The sequence below is a fragment of the Cavia porcellus genome, unplaced genomic scaffold (assembly GCF_034190915.1).
Source record: "Cavia porcellus strain 051 isolate PalLab524CR breed Dunkin Hartley unplaced genomic scaffold, mCavPor4.1 scaffold_14, whole genome shotgun sequence".
Taxonomy (NCBI): domain Eukaryota; kingdom Metazoa; phylum Chordata; class Mammalia; order Rodentia; family Caviidae; genus Cavia; species Cavia porcellus.
Genome location: NW_026947497.1, coordinates 63,207,563 through 63,228,583, shown reverse-complemented (window position 1 = coordinate 63,228,583; position 21,021 = coordinate 63,207,563). Strand labels below are relative to the sequence as shown.

Sequence of the window (21,021 nt, the reverse complement as noted above, 5' to 3'; positions counted from 1 at the left end):
GGTGCTCGCTGTCAGACCCCAGAATCTCCTGAGGACTCTAGGCAGTGGAGAGGGTTGGCCTTGTTGGATTTTCCGAACTTTAGCAGGGGACGAGGTATAGGGCCAGCCTGAACACAGTTTTCAATGGCTCAGTCTGGGCAGGTCCAGCTCTTGTCAATGGGGAGGAACACAGAATGGAGGAGGCAGAGGAAGAGGAAGGAAAACGGATGTAAAAGAATTAAAACATACAGCCAGATGTGGTGGTGCACACCTGCAATCCCAGCACTGGGAGGCTGAGGCAGGAGGATTACTATAAATTGGAGGCCAGCCTGGGCTACATAAGCAAGTTCAAGGCCAGCCCGAAATACATAGTGACAGTGTCTCAAAAAACTACACAGGAAAAAAAAAAGGACACTCAGAACAATATTTCTAACGCCTGCTGAGACCCAGCCTCCTAATCAATGGTTACGGTGGGGGTCCGCCTTGCTCCTCCTCCCCTCCTAGGTTTGCGACTCCGCCCTCCTGGTTCCTCCTCACTGTCACCGAGGCCTGCGCTGTGCTCCGGGCTCCTGGGGCTGTTGAGCACAGACACAAAGTGAGAAGAGGAAGGAAGGCAGCGCCCCAATGGAGCCGGGCAGATCCTGCGGTGGTGGCGCAGGTCAGCAGGAAAACGCTCCGCCGTGGGGGGATGGGAAGGGCCCTGGGGCACAGGAGAGGGGCGGAGCGAGCAGTGCCCGCTTCCCGGTCTAGGAAAGAACGCAGCTGCCTGGGCTGGGGCTCACCTGGCACCCGGAGTTCCGGGAAGGCCGCCCAGTTGGGAGTCAGGGAGGAAACAGCCCCAGGTACTTAACCCCCTGGCTCTTCCAGCCGCGCCCTCGGGGGTCCTTTCTCCCCCAGCGCCCTGCTGTCCCGGACTGCGGCCACCGCCCTTCTCTTCCCTTCCAGTCTGGGCAGCTACAGGGAGAGGGAGGACAGGGGGCCGACAAGGAGGGACAGAGCGGCAGACACCGCTGCCCAGCACTGCAACCACCGGGCTGCCGCTGCAGAAAAGGCTTCTGGCAGGGAGGGAGGGACGCGGGTGTGTGTGTCCAGGGAGGGAGGGACGCGGGTGTGTGTGTGTGTGTGTGTGTGTGTGTGTCCAGGGAGGGAGGGACGCGGGTGTGTGTGTGTGTGTGTGTGTGTGTGTGTCCAGGGAGGGAGGGACGTGTGTGTGTGTGTGTGTGTGTGTGTGTGTGTGTGTGTCTGCACCACCACGCCAGGCTCTGTTTTTTTCTTTCTTTCTTTCTTTCTTTCTTTCTTAAAAAGAGTTTTAATGAAGTGTGAGGCACACAGAAGCACACACATTTGAAGGGTGAAGCGTGTGTCTTTGGACATTCGCTTCACCATGAAATCACAACTGAGGTGGTAAACGTCTGTGCCCTAAAGAGTCACCTGATCTGTTTCTGCTGGCACAGTTTGGGCTGACCTCAAACCTTCAGCGATCCCTCGTGCCCCAGCCTCTTAGGTGTTGGAGTCACAGGTGCGCACCCCCACACAGGCAGAGTTTATAAAGGTGCCCTCTAGGGCTCGAGCCTATCTGACTTCTTCCCCTGGGCATAATGATTCTGCAGCTCCCTCATACTCCTGTGCACACAGATGGCTTGCCCTGTCACTTTCCTCGGTGGGGGCAGGCACATTGTGTACCCACTGACCCGCTGCTGGGCACAGGCCATGTCTCTGGGCCTGTTAGAAATAAAGCTTCTAGCAACACGTGTGCACCTGGGTTCCTTCCCTTCCTCTCAATAAAGGCCTAGAGCTGCGTGGCATGGCTGGGTCTCCTGCTGGCCCTGGGTACCTTCCTGAGAAGCTGTCAAACTGTCCCCGCAGTTGTTCCAGCCTTGCCCCTGCCACAGTTCACGGTGTCAGGGCTCACACCATCCAGCTCCCGGCCTCCACAGGCAGACACTGCGTTCTCCAGCGGCTGCCGCTGGGTACATGAGTCCCACCTCTCCTAAGGTCCAGGAGCCCCTCATCTAACCAGAGTCCTGAGCCTGCATCTTGGTGGCTAAATGAGGAATCATGTATGGTACGGATGGCACAATATTCAACACAAAGAAATGGTCCAGGGAGCCACCAACCCAATCCAACCAGATGACTTTGCTTGTATTTGCATAACGCTCACAGGCAGGACTGTAATGGGTAGCAGAACAGAAAACTACAGCCATGTCCTGTACACACAGTGCAATCAGCAAAAATCAGTACAGCAGGGCATGGTGGTACTCACCTGTAATCCCAGCACTCAGGAGGCTGAGGCAGGGGGATCACTGCAAATTTGAGATCAGCGTGGGCTGCAAAGTGAGCTCAAGGCCAGCCTGAACTGCATAGTGAGAACTTGTCTCAAAAAGACTTTAAAAAGTACAGTAGACACAGAGTGTAAGGTGGGGACCAGGCTCTGTAACTGACCTTGCTTCAGGAGCAGGGAGGTGTACAGGAGGCCGCATGTGCCCCTGGCTATGGACAGATGAACAGACAGACGGATGGAATGCTGATAATAACCCAGCACTCCCGAGGCAAGACAACACCTGCTCAGACAGTTACCAAAATACAGGCTGCGCTCAGAGAAAATCTGGTTCCTCTGTAATCTAATCCTCAGGCACCCACTTTCTACAGCTGCCATCCCACGAACCACGCACTGCCCGTCCCTTGCTGGCCAATAACAGTGAACCAGCTGGAGGGCCCAGTAGAGACCAGCGCCTCCCGGACTCCTGGTACCCCCTAGTGTCTGAGGGGCCCAGCAGCCCTCGGGAGTATGGTACAAAAAAAAGACACTGACATGCTGTACACCAGATGTGCAAACTGTGTGTCTGTCATATATGGCTGGTTATAAATCCGAATAGTTGTTAAACAGGTAGAGCATAAAATGAGAATTATTTGGTTTACTAATTGTGGTGGGGTTTTATCTTATTTTATGGCGGGGCCTCGACAAGGTTGCAGGGCTGGGCTCAAACACTGATCCTCCTGCTCAGCCTCCTGAGGCTGGGATTACAAATGAGCACCACCACACCCAGCTGCATTTCTTCATTTAATAGTAATCCTACAAACAGATCGCTTTACAGACAAAGAAGCTGAAGACCTCAAAGTCAGGCTAACTTGGCACCTGTGCATGCATGCACTGGTTTTTTGTTGTTTTTGTTTTTGTTTTTTTGTTTTTTTTTTTTTTTTTTGGTTTTCTGAGACAGGGTCTCACTGTAGTCCAGGCTGGCCTTGAATTCTTGGGCGAGCCTTCTGCCTCAGTCTCCTGAGTGCTGGGATCCCAGGCATGCACCACCCCACCCTGCTACCCCCACACTTCAAGGGCTGAAGGAGATAGAGAAGTAAGGTCACAGATGTTCTGCTCACCCCAAACTTGGGGCCTCCATGCTCTTTAGGCATCAATCAGTCTCTGGGGTCCTGGGCATGGGGACCCCAGGAGAAAGGACTCATTGGTCCCAGCCTCAGCTTCATGTGACTGAGCTTGGGAATGGTGGCTTTTTGAAAGATCACTGACAAAACACCAGACAGGTGTGGGAGTTTTAAAATCCAGTAATTATGTTCGGGTTTGTTTGCTGCTGGCATTTGTGGATGGAAGTTATTTTTTGAAGCCATTCACAGCAAAGCTCCGCAGAGTTCAGACGCCCTGTCTGCTGCCGGCCTGGACCGTGCAGCCTCCCCAATGTCAGCCTCGCTCCGCAGGCACCTGCCAGGACCTGTGACCTGCACCTATGTCACTGACACGCAACGTGCAGGCACATGCAGGGCTCCTCAGGGTTACAGTGTCACACAGGCAGCCTCCCCAAGCATCCTCTGTGGCTCCCTCACCTTCTTTCCCGCAATTCCCCGTAACCCTGGCAACCGACAGCCACAGTTTTGCCTTTTCTGGAACATTGTAAAATTGGGATCACAGAGCAGGCAGCCTTTTCAGATCAGCTTCTTTCGCACAGGGTTTCCTGGTCTTTTGATGGCTTGCTAGATTTGAGGACTAGAGGGGGGGTACTGGGGATTGAACCCAGGTTCGCAGCTCTTTTTATTTTTAATTTTATGGCAAGGTCTCTTAAGTTGCCCAGGCTGGTCTTGAAATTGTGATTCCGTGGCCTTGGCCTCCCAGCGTTGTTGGGATTACAGGCAAATGCATCTTGCCAACTTTTTTCCTCTGTCACATTTGTCATGAGAAGTTGGTACATTTACGTAGTATAATTTAGCACATTTCTTTTCAGGGCTGAATGATATTTTACCGTACCACAGTTTCTTTATTTCTTTCGCCATCGAAGAGTAACTTGCTTCAGGTCTGGGCCATTATGAGCAAAACAGCAAAAACACTCATTTAGCTCATTTGACTAAATGCTAAGGCACTTCACTGCTGATTACATGGCTTTAACAAAAATGCTTAGTTTTCTAAGAAGCTGCCAAACTGTCACCCAGATGCTGACACAGAACTTGTTGATAAATTACACTGTTCCTACAGGAAGCAGGGCGAAGATTAGGGGTGGCTTCCTTTTATAAAAGACACAACTGCGGCTGTCCCAGGCCTGCCCCTGCCTCTCCTTCGTAGGCAGGGCCTTCGGGAAGACAGGGACCGTCTCACTTTGGAGGCTACGGCTACGGGGCAGGGCTGATGGAATTTGGAGACAGCCTGCCTGGGCTGCAGCGGGGAAATCAGGCAGCCAGGACAGATCACCAGTGCTGGCTTCATTGGGATGCCATGTCCGGTGGCAGGGGACTGGCCACACACGAACACAGAAGCTCCGCGGTGCTTCACTTTCACCACTGCCAGGTTCGTTGTTCCGGTTCCATGTGAATGACTGTGATCTGCATGTCAGACTGGCCTGCCTGTGCGCAGCTGGGCTTTCTAACTGCTGACACGGGCAGAGGCTTTTCTCAGAATGTCTTGGGGACAAAGGAAAAGGATGGCGGATTAGAGTGGCAGGGAGCCCACTCTGCCCCCCACATCAGTCCGGGAAGTCACTAAAAAGCAATAACAGGGTCACAGATCAAATACAAGATACTGAGCTGGGCGTGGTGGTGCACACCTGTCATCCCAGCACTGGGGAGGCTGAGGCAGGAGGATCACTGTGAGTTCAAAGCCAGCCTGAATTGTACAAGAGTCTGTCTAAAAACAAACAAACGAAAACAATGACAAACAAATGCAGACACAGCCCTGCCTTCCACACTGGCATCAAATGATCTGCCGACTGCCCGGAGCACACATCTCCCCCTCTCCAATCCCAAAAGCAGGACTGCCTACCAGGCCAGCAGAGGCTGGAGCTGTGGCCAGCCCAGCCAGGAAAAGCCAGCCCAGTGTCTGCCCTTCTGCTAAAGAGGATTTAACCCAAAAGGTGCCAGCAGGTGGGCGGGTGGCCTGCACCATGTACACCTTGGTGACTGTCCAGGGAGGCAGGAGGGGAGGTTGGCCTTGGACAACATGGGCTTAGGCAGTCCCGTACCACCCGAGAGCTGGGTGGGCAGGTACACCAGGCAAGGTTTATGGGTAAAGGACAAAAGCTACAGCAAACTGAAATTTTTCACATCTATGACAATAAAGACTCCTGGCCATGAACCCCCTCAAAACCTCCCCTGCTTCCTTCACGCACTCTCCTCCCACAGTCTGGGCCACTTTCTGCAGCAGCTCTGGAGTCCTCTTTTCTGAGGGTCTTTAAGTTGCGCTCCCCAGGCTGCCTCCATGCCCTGCATCAATTTAAAATGCTCTCCTTTGGGGATTTAGCTCAGCGGCTCAAGTGCTTGCCTGGTCAGTGCTAGGTCATGAGTTCCATCCCCATACAGAAAAGAAAAGAAAAGAGAAGAGGAGAGGAGAGGAGAGGAGAGGGGAGGGGAGGGGAGGGGGGGGAGGGGAGGGGAGGAGAGAAGAGAAAAAAGAAAAGAAAGAAAAGAGAAAAGCAGTTTCCCTTTCATTCTGACTCTGGGAACAGCCGAAGTCACACAGTGCTGGCCTCGGTGAATGAGGAGGACGAGGACCCAGCATCGTGTTCTCCCGCGCTGCCTTTTGGTGGGATGGCACTGGGCGGCGGCAGCAGCAGCATCCCCTGTATTTTTTTATCACAGTTTTGCTTGCCGCTTGTTCACAGAGCTCCGGGCAGAGCACAGGGCTCCCTTGGGGGAAATTGCAGCCCCAGGAACAGGCGGGGCTGTGAGGCTATGAGCAGCAACAGGCTCATGAAGAGACCCAGAGGGCTCTAGGAGAGGCCCGGCCAGGCAGCGTTGGGGCCGGCAGAGAGCCCTGCTGCCGTCCTCCCCTGGCACCCTGAAACTCACAAAGCTTCAGGGGTGGCGGAGCCAGGCGCCCACTACCTCCTAAGCAGACACCTGCTTCTCAATCCCAGTCCTGTGGAGTGGAGGCACAGGTGCCAACGGTCCCCCTGGGAGGGTCCCTGCTGCGTGCGCGGCTGGAGCTCCCAGCCGAGAACTCAGAGAGGCAGACAGGCAACACTGGCGGGCACCCCATTTCCCCGACTGTTTCCCACACTCTCTGCAAGTCAGTGGCAGGGGCGTGAGCAGCACCAAACCACAAAGGAAGTGTTTTAAGGCCACTCTAGGCCGCGGGCATTGCCCCAGACTCCTCTCCAGCTCACATCGCAACACGCAAGCCCTCAAACCCACTGTGGCCTCACTTGATTGCAGGGGGAAAGAAAGCTGCTGGTGCAATTTCCCAATCACAGTGCGCGTTAGCTGTGCTGACCAAAGCGCTCCCAGCAGGGCCTGCACGCAAAGTGGAACATACACCACCAGGCGTGGGGTGCACACCTATGACCCCAGCACTCGGGAGGCCGGAGCAGGAGGATTGCTGTTGAGTTTCAGGCCAGCCTGAACTATCCAGTGAGAGTCTGTCTCAAAAAAAGAGACAGGGATTCAAATCTTCCCTTATATTTATTTTTGCTTTGGGTTTGTTTTTGAGACAGGGTCTTCTCTGTGGTTCAGGCTGGCCTTGAGCTCACCGCAATCCTCCTGCCTCGGCCTCCCGAGTGCTGGGATTTCAGGCCTGCACCACCACACAGTTGAAAATCTTCCTTTCATCAAGAGATAAATGTCCCATGGAGGGAAACTCTAATTGGTTAAACAAACATGCCTGCACGCATGAAGGCCTGGGTTCCACCCAACCACCAAGAAACACACATGCACATAGCACGCACAATCGTGCACTCCGTGTGAAAGATGCCCTCCAGATACCAGAAGAGAAGCTGTGTTGCAGAGGAGAAACTGCTGAGGGAATTCGGCATGAACAGATAGTGCTAAATAATTACTGTCTTCCTCCATAATTTAATCGTGAGTTTAATTAACTCTTGGCATCATTTAATTATCTTCCACCCGACAGAGAAGTGGGTATGTTTTCCCCTTGTTGGGTTTTGATTTCCCACGGGAGGGCTGAGGTCACCCGACACGTTCACGACAGGTGTGGGCTCCCCTGAGTGCACCTTCCATCTGCTCCCGAACAGGACAGAGAGGAAGCTTCGACTCCCTGGGACCCCACCATGACCTCAGCACTCAGCAATCCTCCAGCCGGGTGAATCTCTAACCGCTCCGACTTTGGCAGGTAAATGCCCAGAGGCTGGACACGGCTCACAGGGAGAGTCCAGTGCAACATCTGTGAGACGCCAGTCCAGTCTTCAGCATGCCCAAAATAAAATAAACAGTAAGCACACAGACTAGTACCCCTGCATAACACCAGCCGGCCTGGCTGCATAGCTAGTGTCCCCAGGGCCAGGGGAACGGCTTCCTGCTTTTTTTGTCAGTATAAAATTTTTTTTAAAACCCAAAATTCTTAAAATAGATTTTTTTTTCTATCGGTACTGGGAATCAAACTCAGGACCTGGTGCTTGCCAGGCAGGCGCTGTACTGCTAAGCCCAACCCCACCCTCCTCTCCAATAAAACTTTAAAATACTTAAAATAAACAAAAAAAAAAAAAAACCCAAACAAGCCAAAACTGCATAGCCAACTTCTGTGACAGAGAAAAGCTGGAGAAATCACTGCTCTTCAGAGATCAGGAGCCATGAGGGGGGTGACATGAGGACAACACTGAGACCCAGGACGCAGCGTGGGCTGCTCGGAAGCAGGTGGCTGAGAAACTGGGCCCCCGGGACATTGCACAAGGCAGCTGGAATCCACGGAGGGACTCCCACTCCGCTGTCGGCCACGTTACACAGCATAGTCACTGCGGAAAAATGTTTGGCAACTGCTGAGAACGTTGGGATCATGAAGCCCAGAGTAACACAGAGCACAGACAGAGCAGAGTCACCTACAACGGGCCCGACACTAACAGGAATGAAAGTTCCTCCACGGAGCTGGGCATGTGGTTCACACCTGTCATCCCAGCAGGTAGCAGGCTGAGGCAGGAGGATCACTTGAGTTTGAGGCCAGCCTGGGCTACATGGTGAGACCCTGTCTCAAAAAAGAAAAAGTTCCATAACTGGAAGAAGGAGGAACAGGCATTGGTGCCACATATCCACAGGAGAGCACCGTCTGTGGCCAAGGACACATGGACCCTGCGAAGGCAGAGGACACACAGGCAGCACTGTGCAGCTAGCCACGCTGTGCTCTGCGAAACCGCATGGCACTGGGCGGCCGGGCAGCAAGGCCCTGCGGGGACGGCGTCCATGTCCACTGAGGGCTTCTGTCTGCTGGGAAGAGGCCGCAGCTGGCCGCTGACCTGGCCATTCCACCTCCAGGCTTCTCCAGCCAGGGCGTAGGGAGAGGCTGCCCCGCCCAAGGGCCAGCCCAGGGCAGAGCAAGCTAAGGCTATGATGGCCCCTTGAGGCTCTGCACAAATGCTCAGAAGTGGCCTGATGCCTTCCTTCTTTGTTTTTCCTGTCTCTTCCATGTGTGTTGCTCCCAGTGGTCAGTGGCAGAAGAATCTAGGAACTGGTGGTGGGGCTTAAAATGCTTCATTTAGCTGGGTGTGGTAGCTAAAGGCATTCAGGAGGCTGAAGCAGGAGGACCTCTTGGAGTTAAGAGGTCAGCATGGGGGCCATACCTGGCTCAGCACCTGCAGCTCCAAGTGTGCAGAGTTCAAGACCACTTCTAAGGCCTCCCAGACAGGAACCACCACCCTCCAGGCCGGTCTAATGGGGGGGCGGGGGGCAGGAGGTCTCTGGGCCCCATCTGGTACCAACAATTCCAAGTGCTTTTCTGGTATGTTTTTTTTTTTTTTTTCCTATGGGGCTGGGGATTGAACCCACCAAGCTCCATCCCCAGGTTTTTATTTTTGAAATGAGGTGTTGATGAATTGTCAGGGACAAACTTGCAATCCTGCCTTAGCCTCCCAAGTGCTGGGGTCAGGCGTACATCACCACACCTGCTTCAATATGAAAATGCTGACAAGTTGCTTTCTTCCCAATACTAAGAAGACTTCAAAATCAGCTACGGGCCCATCTGGTCTTTCCCTGGAGTGAAGGAAACTGAGGCACAGGAAGGCTGAATAACCTGCCCAGGGCCCCACAGGAGGGCCTGATGGGGCAGGCAGATGCAATGCACACACGCAGCTCCCCCACACCTGACTTGGTGTCTCTTGTGCATCCACCATGCCGAGGACCTGTGGGGGCTCCTCGGGGCTCCCCACAGGACAGGGCTGATGGGACAGCAGCAGTTGCAGTGCTGTAGACTTCCGGCCCCTCCGCCCAGCCTTCCTGCCCTGCCTGGCCGCCCCCAGCAACCTCCTGGCCTGGCCCATGTCCCCTCCCCAGTGGGCCCTCAGTGGCTGTTCTCTGTGCCCCTTTGTGGCAGTGGCCGCTGAGGACACTGGAGCAGCAGGGAAGAAGCCCAGGCCCCACACCCACCAGCGCCCAGCAACTGGGCCACGCAGCCAAAACAAATAGAGCCGGCTGGCTCCCTGCAGTGTGTTGGGAGGTGCAGGTCACGCCTGCCCTCTGCAGCTTGCACACGCACACACGGATGGGCACCTGTGCTCCCCAGCAACACCCTGCCCTGAGCACCCCAGCTGGGGTGCACCGCCCTTCTTTTCCTTGGGGCGGCCGTACCAGCCCACAGCCCTAGCTCTGAGCAGAAGCCGAAGCTCAGCCAGCCCAGGACCCTGGCCCGGGCATCGAGGCAGGGGAGCCTGGCACCCCAGCTCTCACAGCCCTGAGCAGCACCTCGGGAACAGGCAGGAGTTGGAGGGAACTCGGTCTCTGGCTGGTCACCCCGAAATCTGGCTCCTCCTGACCTTGCCCATTCTGCGGAACAGAAACTCAAACTGGCCATGCTCAGTGACAGCTTCCAGAACCTGTGTGCCACAGAGTAGGCCCGGGAGCAGGCCGGGGGGGGGGGGGGGCGGGCGGGGGCAGGCTGCCCTGCGTTCCCAGCTGTCGTCCAGGGACCAGGCCTCTCACCCCTCCTGGGAGTCACAGTAATAATCTCAGACCACAAAAGACAAGCAAGGAGCCGGCCGAGCCTTGCCCCGAGGCTTCCAGAACTTAAAAATAACCCGGCTGCCATCCGGGCTCTGCAGAGCTGCCAAGTCCTTCCGGGTCACCTGACCCCTGGGTCCAACTGGTGTCCTGGTGACAGTGGAAAACAAGATGAGGACCCAGGGTCACTGGTAGTACTTGCCTTGGTGGCCCCAGGGCCTGGTGGTCAGTCCTACAGCACCCAGGGGTGGCCCTGGGTTCTGGTCACATTTCTGCTGCCAGTGAGTCAGCTTGGCTCAGGACTTGACCCACTGCCCCTGGTGCCAGGGAGCAGCAGGCCACATCCTCCATGCGGGGACACACAAGGGGGAAAGGGGTGCAGATTCTCTGTTTGATGCTCACTTTCCAGAACAGCCACCCTGAAAACGGCTGTTATACTCCACCCACCATGTGACCTAAACACAGGCCAGAGCTGGACATCCAGTCCCCTCGAGGTCCCTCAGGGCTGGGCTGGGCAGCCTTGGGCACAGCTCCTCTAGGGTCTCTGCCATGGCCAGTGGCCAGGCTGCCCAGTCTCTTGGTATGTGGTCATGCCCAGGCCAGGCCAGGCATCTAAAAACAGCCATTGCTCCACCCCAGGACTCTGGGCAGGGCGGGGTCCCCCAACATCACTCTCCTGCTCTCAAGTGCATCCACTATTATTTCTCTTTATTTTATGTTCATTTGAAGTAATATGCGCTGTACTCACTCCTGTAGTTGAATCTTATTTATCTCTTTCTGGTAATTTGTTTTTAAATGGCGTGGGGCAGAACCAGGGCTCCTACCCTCTATCCCTGAGCTGCACACCCTCGGATGCATCCTCTCTCAGAAGATCTGCCTTCCACATGAAAGCTTTAAATCAACGTATGTAGGGAAACTCCTTTCACATTGGACATGGGGGCGCACACCTATAACCTCAGCCCTGGGGACGCTGAGGCAGGAGGATTGCCATAAATTTCAAGCCAGCCTGGGCCACACAGCGAGTTCAAGGCCAGGCTGCACAGCATAGCAATGACCTAGCTCAAAAACTGCAAAAAAAGAGGAAAGGACATTTTTAAAAGCTCTGTCAACAATGGCCATGGCTGACGACCTGTTGCATGCTCCGGATTACTTATGGAAAATGCAGGGAGACAGAAAGACACTCCTCCTGCTCACCGAGGCAGCCTGGGGACACCCGAGCCCACATCTGCCCCCCACACTTCCAGCCCAGCACGCAGGGCCAGTGAGGACCCCACATTCGCCTGATGATCCAGAGAGAGGGTATGGGGAGGCCAGCAGATACCTGTCACCTCCTCGTGATGCACCGTTAACGTCACTAACTCCTGGGCGTCCCCGTCCCCGCTCCCCTGGGATCACGGCCGCACTGTCCATCCAACCCCAACACACCGTGAGGTGCTTTCACTGTTTTAAGTTTCGCCACACTACAGCGTGGGTTTGGATCACACACTCAGGACATCAGCACTGTGGCCATCCCGCAGGGGCAGTCCCACTCTGTCTCACTCACGACAATCCTCGTGCCTCAGCCTCCGGAGTGCTGGGATTGCAGGTGTGCGTCACCACGCCCAGCCTGCAATGTGTCTTTCCTGTAATAATTTTTTAAATCTGTATTTTCCAATCACCCCTGTATATCTGTTCTGAAACACCACACAGTATCCTGTACTATAAATATACAATTAGTACTGTGCCAGTTAAAAAGCAATTTATTCTTTTAAAGAACCTGTCTTTAGCTCCTTCCCCATGGACAGACAGACTCAGGCAGCTACAGAGGCATCCTAGAGGAAGTGAGGGCACAGCCAGAGGGACAGCTATGTCCGGCTAAGAGTCCATATTAGGAAACCCTGACATGGCCAAGGAAATCCCAGAGTACGTAGCAGCTCAGTCAGTACAGAGAAACCTGGCTCCCTCTGACCCTGGGGGCTCTAGTAAGCCAACATGGCCACACTGTTCCCCAAAGTCAGGCACCCACAGGATAGCAGTGCTTTGACCCAGCAAGAGACTGAGGCCACCAGCGCAAAGCTGTCCTCAGTGCTCCTACAAGACTTGCCCCACATGAAAACAGCTCAGTTTGCAAAGCTGCCTTCAAGCGCGGCTGAGCAAACCCAGCAGCGCACTGCACAGACAGGGTCTCCGAGGCACCCAAGACCCAGCACTGGGGTAGGCAGGGGAACCCTGGGCCATGCAGCCTGGCCCTGCCAGGGAGGAGAGGAAGGTAGCCCGGAAGCCCTCACAGTTCCAAGGGCTGCAGGAGGCCCGAGCACAGGGCCACCCTGCCACACGGCCGACCAGGAAGCGTGGGCGGTGTGAGGACGGATGGATGGGCAGACAGAGGGACAGGGCTGCCCGGGCAGGCGGGGCAGTCTGCACCCCAGCACAGGCACTGTCCAGATGCCGGTGGGCGAGTGCCGCTCACGTGACAGGGAGAGCTGTGCAGTGGGGAGGATGGCAGCGCAGCCACAGGCACGCACACATCCATCCTGGGCCCCAGCTGAGGACCGGGTGCGGAGGAGGCTGAGAGCGGCTTGCTGTGCGCCCCTGAAGCGTTTGAGTTTTCTATGTGTTTCGTGAAAAAAAAAAAACGAATACGAGATGGCACCACGGAAAGACCCAGAGTGGGAATCCACAGGGGCAAAACGCCAATCATCGGGGCAGGGCTCGAGGATCGCCTTTTGGAACTGGATGGCGGTGGGCAGCGCTGTGTGTTTTAAATAACACAAACAGCTCGCTTGAAGCGGGTAATTTTGTTGCATAATTTTTACTTCCATTTTGTTCTTTCTTTGGCAAGGAGACAGTTGCTTTGTAGCCCAGGGTGGTCTGGAACTTGAGGCACCCCTCCTGCCTCAGCCTCCAGGGTGCTGGGAGTGACAGGCACATGCCCCACGCCCGGCTTGCTTCATAGATAAATGCCAAGGGCTGGAGCTGAGCGCAGAGGCAGCACACTTGCCGGGCAAGGCACAGCCCTGGGTTCCACCCCCAGTGCTGCAAAAAGGAATGAGTGAATGAACGAACACAATAGCTTGCCAGCGCTATCTGTTCAAAGGCAGCTGCTCCCGGTATGCCGCCCTCCTGTCCTCCCGCATTAACATCCTCTTCCCAGAGAGCCACACCGCCCTCTTCCAGGCTCTACCCACATGCATGTCTATGCAGCTGTTTCGGTCACCTTCGATCACGTGACTCCACGCTGCGCCTCCCCCGGCCTGCCAGCCCAGGCCCCCTGTGTGCCCCAACATCGCCCCAGCACGTGCTCGCAAGCATTGCCACTCCCACTCCTCTCGCCACTCCCCCTCCTCTCGTTGTCTTCTGGGCGAGGCCGAGGCCTGTGTCTCTTCCCGTGGACCCTCAAGTCCTCACACGGCCCAGGACCTCGCGCAGGGACAAGGCGCCAGATGAGGGACCAAGACTTGCTTGCAATGTCCCCACTTGGGTTTGCACGCAGACCTGCACCCCGGAGCATGGAAGCGCTGCGCTGCTGCTCACTGCACTGAACCCAAAAATTACACGACCAGTGGGAAGAGCCACAGACCGTGCCACGAGGGGGAGGCCCGCAAAAGAGAGGGCTCAGGCAGTGACCAGCACCCCGAACTCTTAAGAGCTAGCCTGGGAACAGCAGCCCTGACTTCTGCACCCCGCACTTGCAGGAGTGGGACACAGTGGGGTACACCCAAGTGCGCTGGCCCTAGAGGACCGGGGCACAGGGCCTTCTGTGCCCCATGCGCCTTCACGTGGTGACACTGCCACCCCACCAGGACCCAAGCCAATGAGGGGGGAGCTGTGAGCCCCGTCACCCAGGGGTTAGAAAAAGCCTCGCACTCCTAATAACAGAGTTCCTTTCCGGGCAGCCCCAGCTTCCCAAAGGGAGCCACAGCCGCCTCCTGTACCGCACCATGCAGAGAAAAAAACTAAAACAAAACCTGTGAGTTTGAGCAAAACCAGTCCACACTTCTATCCATCTCAGCCCCTATGTGGGTGCCCCCGGCAGGTGGCTGGGTGCTGGGTGAACACCCACTCTGGTGAGCATGGGCTGCCAGGGTTCCCTGCCCCTGGGGAGCACTGGCCATCATTGAACACAGAACACCCCCACACACCCCCAAGCTGGGCCCCACCCCAGAGTTGTAGGAGCTAGAGAAAGACTTTTTTTGTTTGTTTTCCTTTTTTTTTTTTTTGGATGTTTTGGCACCTGGCTCCAACTCAGGTTTGCCTTTTTTGGAGACAGAGTCCCTCTATGCAGTCCAAGCTGGCCTTAAGCTACGTAGCCTGAACTGGGCCCAAACTCATAGCAATCCTCCTGCCTCAGCCTCCTGAGTGCTGGGATTATAGGCATGTGCTTGGTATCCAACTGAGAATTCCCATTTCTAAGCAGTTCCTGGGTAAGGGGCCACCCTTGGAGAACCTGTGTCTAGTCCACAGCAGCCAGCTTTGTGAGACCAGTCCATGGGATCAGTAGGGAAGTCTCAGGGCCACACCCACATGAACTCCTGCACTAGCTAGGTGAAAGCCACGTGCTGATCCCCCAGGGGCAGGTGGCCTTAAGCAAGCACTCAGGAGGCTCAAAAGTGGCAGCAACACCCTTGAAGCCTGCAGGCAGAGCTGTCCCACCCTGCCACCCTCAGCAGGCGGGTGGCTCCCAGCTGCAAGGGCTGCCTCTGACCAAGGATGCTTTCAAGTTTTTGAATCAGAAGCAGTTGAAAGAGGAAGAAAGGGAGGCAGGGAGGCCAGCAGGCCAAGCCCAGGCCACCCATCGGCAATGACGGTCCAGCTGCCCAGCTAAGACCCAGACCTGGCCTAGGACTCACCAAAGTAGTCAGCCTTGGGGTGGGCATCCATCTCCCGCTCCAGGCGCTGTGTGAGGGCTTCCAGCTTCAGCTCTGCAGTGGAGGGCCCAAGCTCAGGGCCTGGGAGCAGCGTCTGGCAGGGCAGCCTCACCCTGGGGGAGTTGGGGGGCTCTGGGAGCCCTGGGCCCAGGCTGCTATCAGAGGACCAGCCAGCAGGACCCTCCCTGCATGACAGCTCCGGCAGGGAGGGCACCCCTGGGTGTCGAGGGCCAGTGGTGCTGAGCTTGGAACCAGAGTCAGGGTCTGCAGAGCCATGCTTAGGCTCAGGCCCAGGGACGTCTGTGCTGGCCGGCGAGGGTAACAGGGCAGAGCTGGAGAGGTACGACTTGGGCCCGTCCCGGAACCACGGCTGGGCATCCACAGTAGATTTGGCCAGCACACCCAAGGCCTCACATTCTGGCACTAAGTTTGTTTTCAGAAGGACTCCTTGGCCAGCATCCGGGGCTGCAGACACCAGAGGACTCCTGGGCTGTGCTGGGGCCCCATTCTCCAGGCCCGGGGACAGGAGCGGGCTCACCCGATGGGACGCCGCGGTGGACCAGAGGCCTGCCCGTTTCTCGATGTTGGGGCCACCAACATTAGCATCCTGGCCACGGAGACCACTGTCAAAGGACAGCTGTGGCTGGTATAGAGGACGGTCCCCACTGGGCCTGGGCAATGAGAGATCGCTCCCTAGGGGACCAGGCCACCTGCTCGCTGCACCCAGGCTGACGCTCGGGGATGCCCCTGTCTTGTCACCCCACGTGGGGCTTGCCGGAGACAGGTTGTCGTAGTAGTCTCCGTGAGTGAGGCAGGACGGGTCCTCGCAGGGGCCCGGCTGGTGGACAGCAGACCTCTCCAAGCTCCCCAGACCCTCCCTGGAGGTGCGCTCCTGGTTGTTGGGCCTAGGGCCCGGGACACAAGGCCCAGCCCTCTGCTCTGAGGCTGGGTGTACTGGCTGGCCAGGAGCCACAGTGGTGGCCACCCCAGGTGCCACTGCAGAGGCTGCGAGAGGGGGCTTAGCAGCTCCGTCTGCAGCCAGCTTGAGACCCAGGCGGCCCCCGCCATGGACCAGACCCCGGGCTCCCCTGGGTAAAGGCTCTTCCTGCAACAGCTGCTGCTGTTGCTGGAGGTGGATCTTGGCCATTTTGGTGGCGAACACCCTGCGCGTCTCCTCGAACTCAGGGTTGTTGCCAGCGCCCCTGTCCACGCGGAAGAGGCCATCCTTGGAGGCCTCGTACATGTTCAGGTCCTCGATGAACTTGCTGGCCTCCAGGCCCAGGTCGTCGTACTTGTCCATGATGTCTGGCTGCAGGTGTCCGGGCCTGCGCAGGGCGGCTGGCGCTGCGAGAGGAGCGGAGGCAGGAGCAGGAGGAGGAGGAGGAGGGAGGAAGCCAGAGGGCAGCGATCAAGTCCGGCCGGGAAGGGGACCCACGCGACCTCGCCCTGCCCAACGCTGAGCTCATGGCCCGGAACCTCGGTGGGGACCCAGGCGCTCCCCCGGCGTCCACGTGGGGCGCGGAGGGCCGGGGACCCGGGCTGCCGGGGCTCCAGCCGCCCCGGTCAGACGAGGTCGCAGGGCTCTCAGGCTTCCGCGCGCGGGCCCCAGGGCGCACGAGCCATTGTCCGCTGTCGGCGCCGGCGCCGGGGGACGCGGAAGGGCGCGGGGTCCGACGAGTTGAGCGCGGGAGCGGGGCGGGAGGGAGCGCGGCGGGGGGGGGGGGGGACCGAAGCGCGCGCGTCCGCCGTCGTCCGGCGTCGTCCGGCAGCGTCCGGAGCTCCCCGGATCAAGTCCCGCGTCCCTTCCTGTCCCCCGTGCTGGCCCCGCCCCGAAAGACTGGGCGGGGAGCCGGGGGGGCGGAGACCTGCTTGTCCCGGGAGCCCGCGCGCCTCATGGCCCCGGCCCTGCCGCGGGGTGTCCCGCCGAGTCCAGGCGCCATTGCCACCCCCGGGCCGGCCCGAGACCTGCGGCGGGAAGTTAGGGGCGGCTTCGGGACAAGTAGGGAGACTCCTGAGAAGACATTGGGCACAGAGGGGCCAGAGGGCGGGAAAGCACAAAGTCCAGATGTGACCCCCCCAACAAAGGTGGGGGACTTGACCTTAGCCATTAGCCGCGTCTCCACTGCTTATTTACTTTAAGTTTCAGCACGAGGGCTCGCTAAGAGGAGGAGCTCGCAGAACTCAAACTTGGGGACACTCGTCCTCCAGGGGGGCCACTTGACCCCGGGTATCCAGCAGGGCTCACCCCCCGCGCCTCCAGGGGACCTCATGACACCCCTGTCCCAGCGTGGACACAAGGTGCCACCTGATGAGCGGGCCTCTCTCCCCACCTGAGTCCAGTCTCCGCTTGAGCTTCCTCCTGAGCTTCCTGGAAAGCCCCTTCCCACCCTGCTGGGGTCACCTGGGGGATGGTCAGAGTGCTGTTTACAGAGCTGGGCCCTGCTAGGCATGGGGTGAGGGTGGGGATTGGCTCCACCTCCCCACTGTGTGCCACAGTATTTGCATGGAAACCGGGCACACCCTCCCCTACACTGTAAACCATCCTGCCCACCTGTAATCCCAGCTTTGGGGAGGCTGAGACAGGAAGATCACGGTGAATTCGGGGCCAGCCTGGCTACATGGTGAGTTTCAGGTCAGCCTGGACTACGCAGGGATCATCTGTCCAAAACAACGAGCAGAAGAGGAAGAGGAAGGAGAAGAAGGAGAAGCATCTTGGAAGAGGGCTGGGAGTGGCAGAGCCCCCACCTAGTGGGGTGAGGCCCTGGGTTCTCTCTCCAGCACCCAATTTAAAAAATAAACAAAAAAGGCTGCAAGGCTGGGTCCTCAGGGCCTTGGGCCAAGCAAAACCCATGGCGAGGGCCCAGCACAATGCTAGTGACAGTGTGGCCCTCCGATGTCTTGCAGCTGCTGTTAATACTTAAGAGCCAGTGAGTCCTCAAAGTCTTGCTTTTCTTTTTCTCCATTCTGTGGGTGCTGAGGATGGAACCCACAGACTCCATGCAGAGTAGGCAAGTGCCCTGTCATGGCACCAAAAACAGAAGCATTCAAATTCTGTGCAGGCAACATCTGTCATGGGCATGAGCATTTAATACAGGCCAGCTTTGTGCATTTTGTGTGCTTGGAAACCCTTGTTGATGCATACCTCAAAAGATGTGTTCAGAGCCGGGCATGGTGGTGCACATCCATAATCCTAGGACTTGGGGAGGCTGAGGCAGGAGGATGGCCATGGAATTCGAGGCCAGCCTGGGCTCCTTAGTGAGACCCTGTCTCAAAAAAACCAAACAAGCAAACAAACAAAACCAATAAATAAATCTGCTGGTCTGGGTCTAGACTGGGGAGCTGAGCCCACATTAGTGTTACCATGGTAAGGAGTTTACCAAATCCTGCCATTGCATGGTTTTAACGATGTTTTGATTTCCCCCTTTCACTCACCTGCCCTTCCAGTTAGCTGTGTGCTGTCCTCAGGGCTCTTTGGCACTGGCAGCTTCCTTGTCTCTGTCCTGGATCCTGCTAAGTGTTTTGAAGGCTAATTTTTGCATGATACAGAAATGTGCTTTGACAGTGGTTTTCTCTTTTCTTTTTGACAGTTGTTTCCTTCCAGAGCTTGCAACCCTCTGCTCCAGGCCTCCTGGTCTTTGGGGTTTGTGCCGAGGCAGCTGCAGTTTGCTCTGATTGTGGGTTCCTTGCTGTTTTTCTCTGACAGCTGTTAGTATTCTTTTTGCTGAGTTTCTAGAATTTTGATGGTGATGTGCTGCTGAAAGGTTCTTCCTGGCCATGGCTATCTGGGTCTCTGTATGCCTCTCACACTTGAACATTGAGTTCTTTCACTAGATTTAAAATTTTTTTCTGCTATGATTTCAGTGCCTATGATTTTTTTTTTACACCTTTTGAGTTAACTTCTAGTTTCTCCTTATTCCTATATTTCTTTCTTTTTTTTTTTTTTTTTTTTTTTTTGGTCTTTTTTCCTTTTTATTGGTACCAGGGATCGAACTCATGACTACCTGCTTGCAAGGCAGGCGCTTATGCCGCTGAGCTAAATCCCCAGCCCCTATTCCTATATTTCTGAGGGTTTTTTTTTTTTTTTTTTTTTTTGAGCTATCTAGCAGCTGTCGGGTACAGCTTTCATGACATCTGGTTATTTTTAGGGTGTTGTTGGGTTTCTGATTGGCTCATGGTCCTCCAATGTGCTCAGGGGACTTGTCACAGCTGGACAGTTGGGACATTTTCATAGGGAATTACCGTCCCTGAAGAGATCATCATCCCCAGAATGACAGAAGTCACCCAAGCCCCTATGGCAATATCTGGACATAGGTCCAGATATCCCTATAGACCAAGTGTCCCCTCCTGTCCAACCCCCTAAACCGCTAGCTCCACCTGGGAGTACTAGGCAACTAACGGTTAAAGTGGCTTCATCCAACAATATTGTAAGGCCACGCCGGGTTTGCCAACAGAGTAACTCTCCAAAGGGATTTCACCTGCTGGCAACCAACAAGATGGGGTACGGGAGGGGTGCCCCGGCAGGGACTGACAGTCAGATGGTACCCATGCACTCAACGGCAGGAGCGCCCAAGCCCTCTTAGTACGGGGAGACACTTTCATGTGTGCAGGGCCTCCCCACGGAGACAGAAGGCTTCACAGGTGAGAAAAATTTACATGGTAAATAATTCCCAGGCTTGGGCTCCCCCAAAGCCTTCCTTCAAGGCTGCAGCCCCTCAGGGAGTAGCCCATGCCCTGGGGATGCCATACCATCTCCACTGTGCCCGAGGCCACCTACAGTCCCCGGCCCAGGAGAGGCAGTGGACTGGAGAGGGAGCCCCGATACACACCAGAAACACTCCCTAGACTCTGGGACTCGGCTCTCAAAATGCACACGCACTCTTCTCTCCAGCTGCTTTTCAGTAGACAAGAAACTGAGGTCAGAGCACAGCCACAACGGCCCTGGCTGTTTTACAATGGGCTCTGGCCACTGCCTGCGGCCTGTCCCCAGGAAATATGGTTCCCTCCACCACAGCTCGGAAACTGGGCCCTGGTGTAATCTTGCCTCTTTCCTGCCCTTCTCTAGAACCAACCCTGGAGGACCCACACCTGTCACCCCAACAGGAGTCTGGACCTGGATACATCACGGTTGACTCACGTGCTAGCTGGCATCCCCTCTGCTCCCACAGAGGGAGAGCCTGCCAGTCACATGTGGACCCTTGAGGACTCCAAAGTCCTCTTCAAGACAGAATCACTTGACTCCTCAAAAGACAGTTGCGCTGAAGAGGTGCTGGGCGTTGTGGCTTTAACCTCTGGGCAGCTCCATTCCATCCCCTGGGAGGATGGACATGGAGGAGGCCAGGCCACAGTTCCCCAGCCCAAGGGCAGATCGCTCAGCCAAGGGCAGCCTTCTCTGCCTTGAGAGCTTTCTCATAGCTTCTCTAGTGGTAAGGGCGCAAGACCAGAGCTGGCCTCCTTCGAGGCTCCCTCTGTGATGTCCCCTCCCAGTACAGGTGGGGATATTTTTTTTTCTTTTTGTCTTTTGAGACAGAGTTTTCCTATGCAGCTCTGGCTGACCTTGAGCTTACTTTGTACCCCAGGATGTTTTCCAACTTGCAACGATCCTCCTGCCTCAGCCTCACAAGTGCTGAAATTACAACATGTGTCACCATACCAGGCAATTTGGGATTATATTTTATTGTTTGTACCAGGAATCTCATTACCTCGTGCTTTCCAGGCACGACTTATACTACTAAGTCACTAAACACTTATACTACTAAGCTAAATCCCCAGCCATTGGGGTTATTTTTTAAGAAGATGGGAAACCTCACTGGGGACTGGAAAGGGA

At 56.1% G+C, this 21,021-nt stretch overlaps 1 protein-coding gene and 1 long non-coding RNA gene across 2 annotated transcripts in view; one reads left to right on the top strand and one right to left on the bottom strand.

The window, feature by feature from the left end:
- The window catches only part of Limd1 (LIM domain containing 1), a 36,112-nt gene extending 19,082 nt beyond the window's left edge, over nt 1–17,030 (bottom strand). Inside the window, exon 1 of the mRNA XM_003477020.5 lies at nt 15,180–17,030. Coding sequence (XP_003477068.1) covers nt 15,180–16,497 — 1,318 coding nt within the window. The 5' untranslated portion in view covers nt 16,498–17,030. The remainder of the gene's footprint in view (nt 1–15,179) is intronic.
- LOC134478740 (uncharacterized) lies at nt 158–12,105 on the top strand. Its single transcript, XR_010051575.1, has 2 exons — nt 158–637; nt 7,443–12,105. It is a non-coding gene; the product is annotated as an uncharacterized LOC134478740 (long non-coding RNA).
- Nucleotides 17,031–21,021: the final 3,991 nt, after the last annotated feature.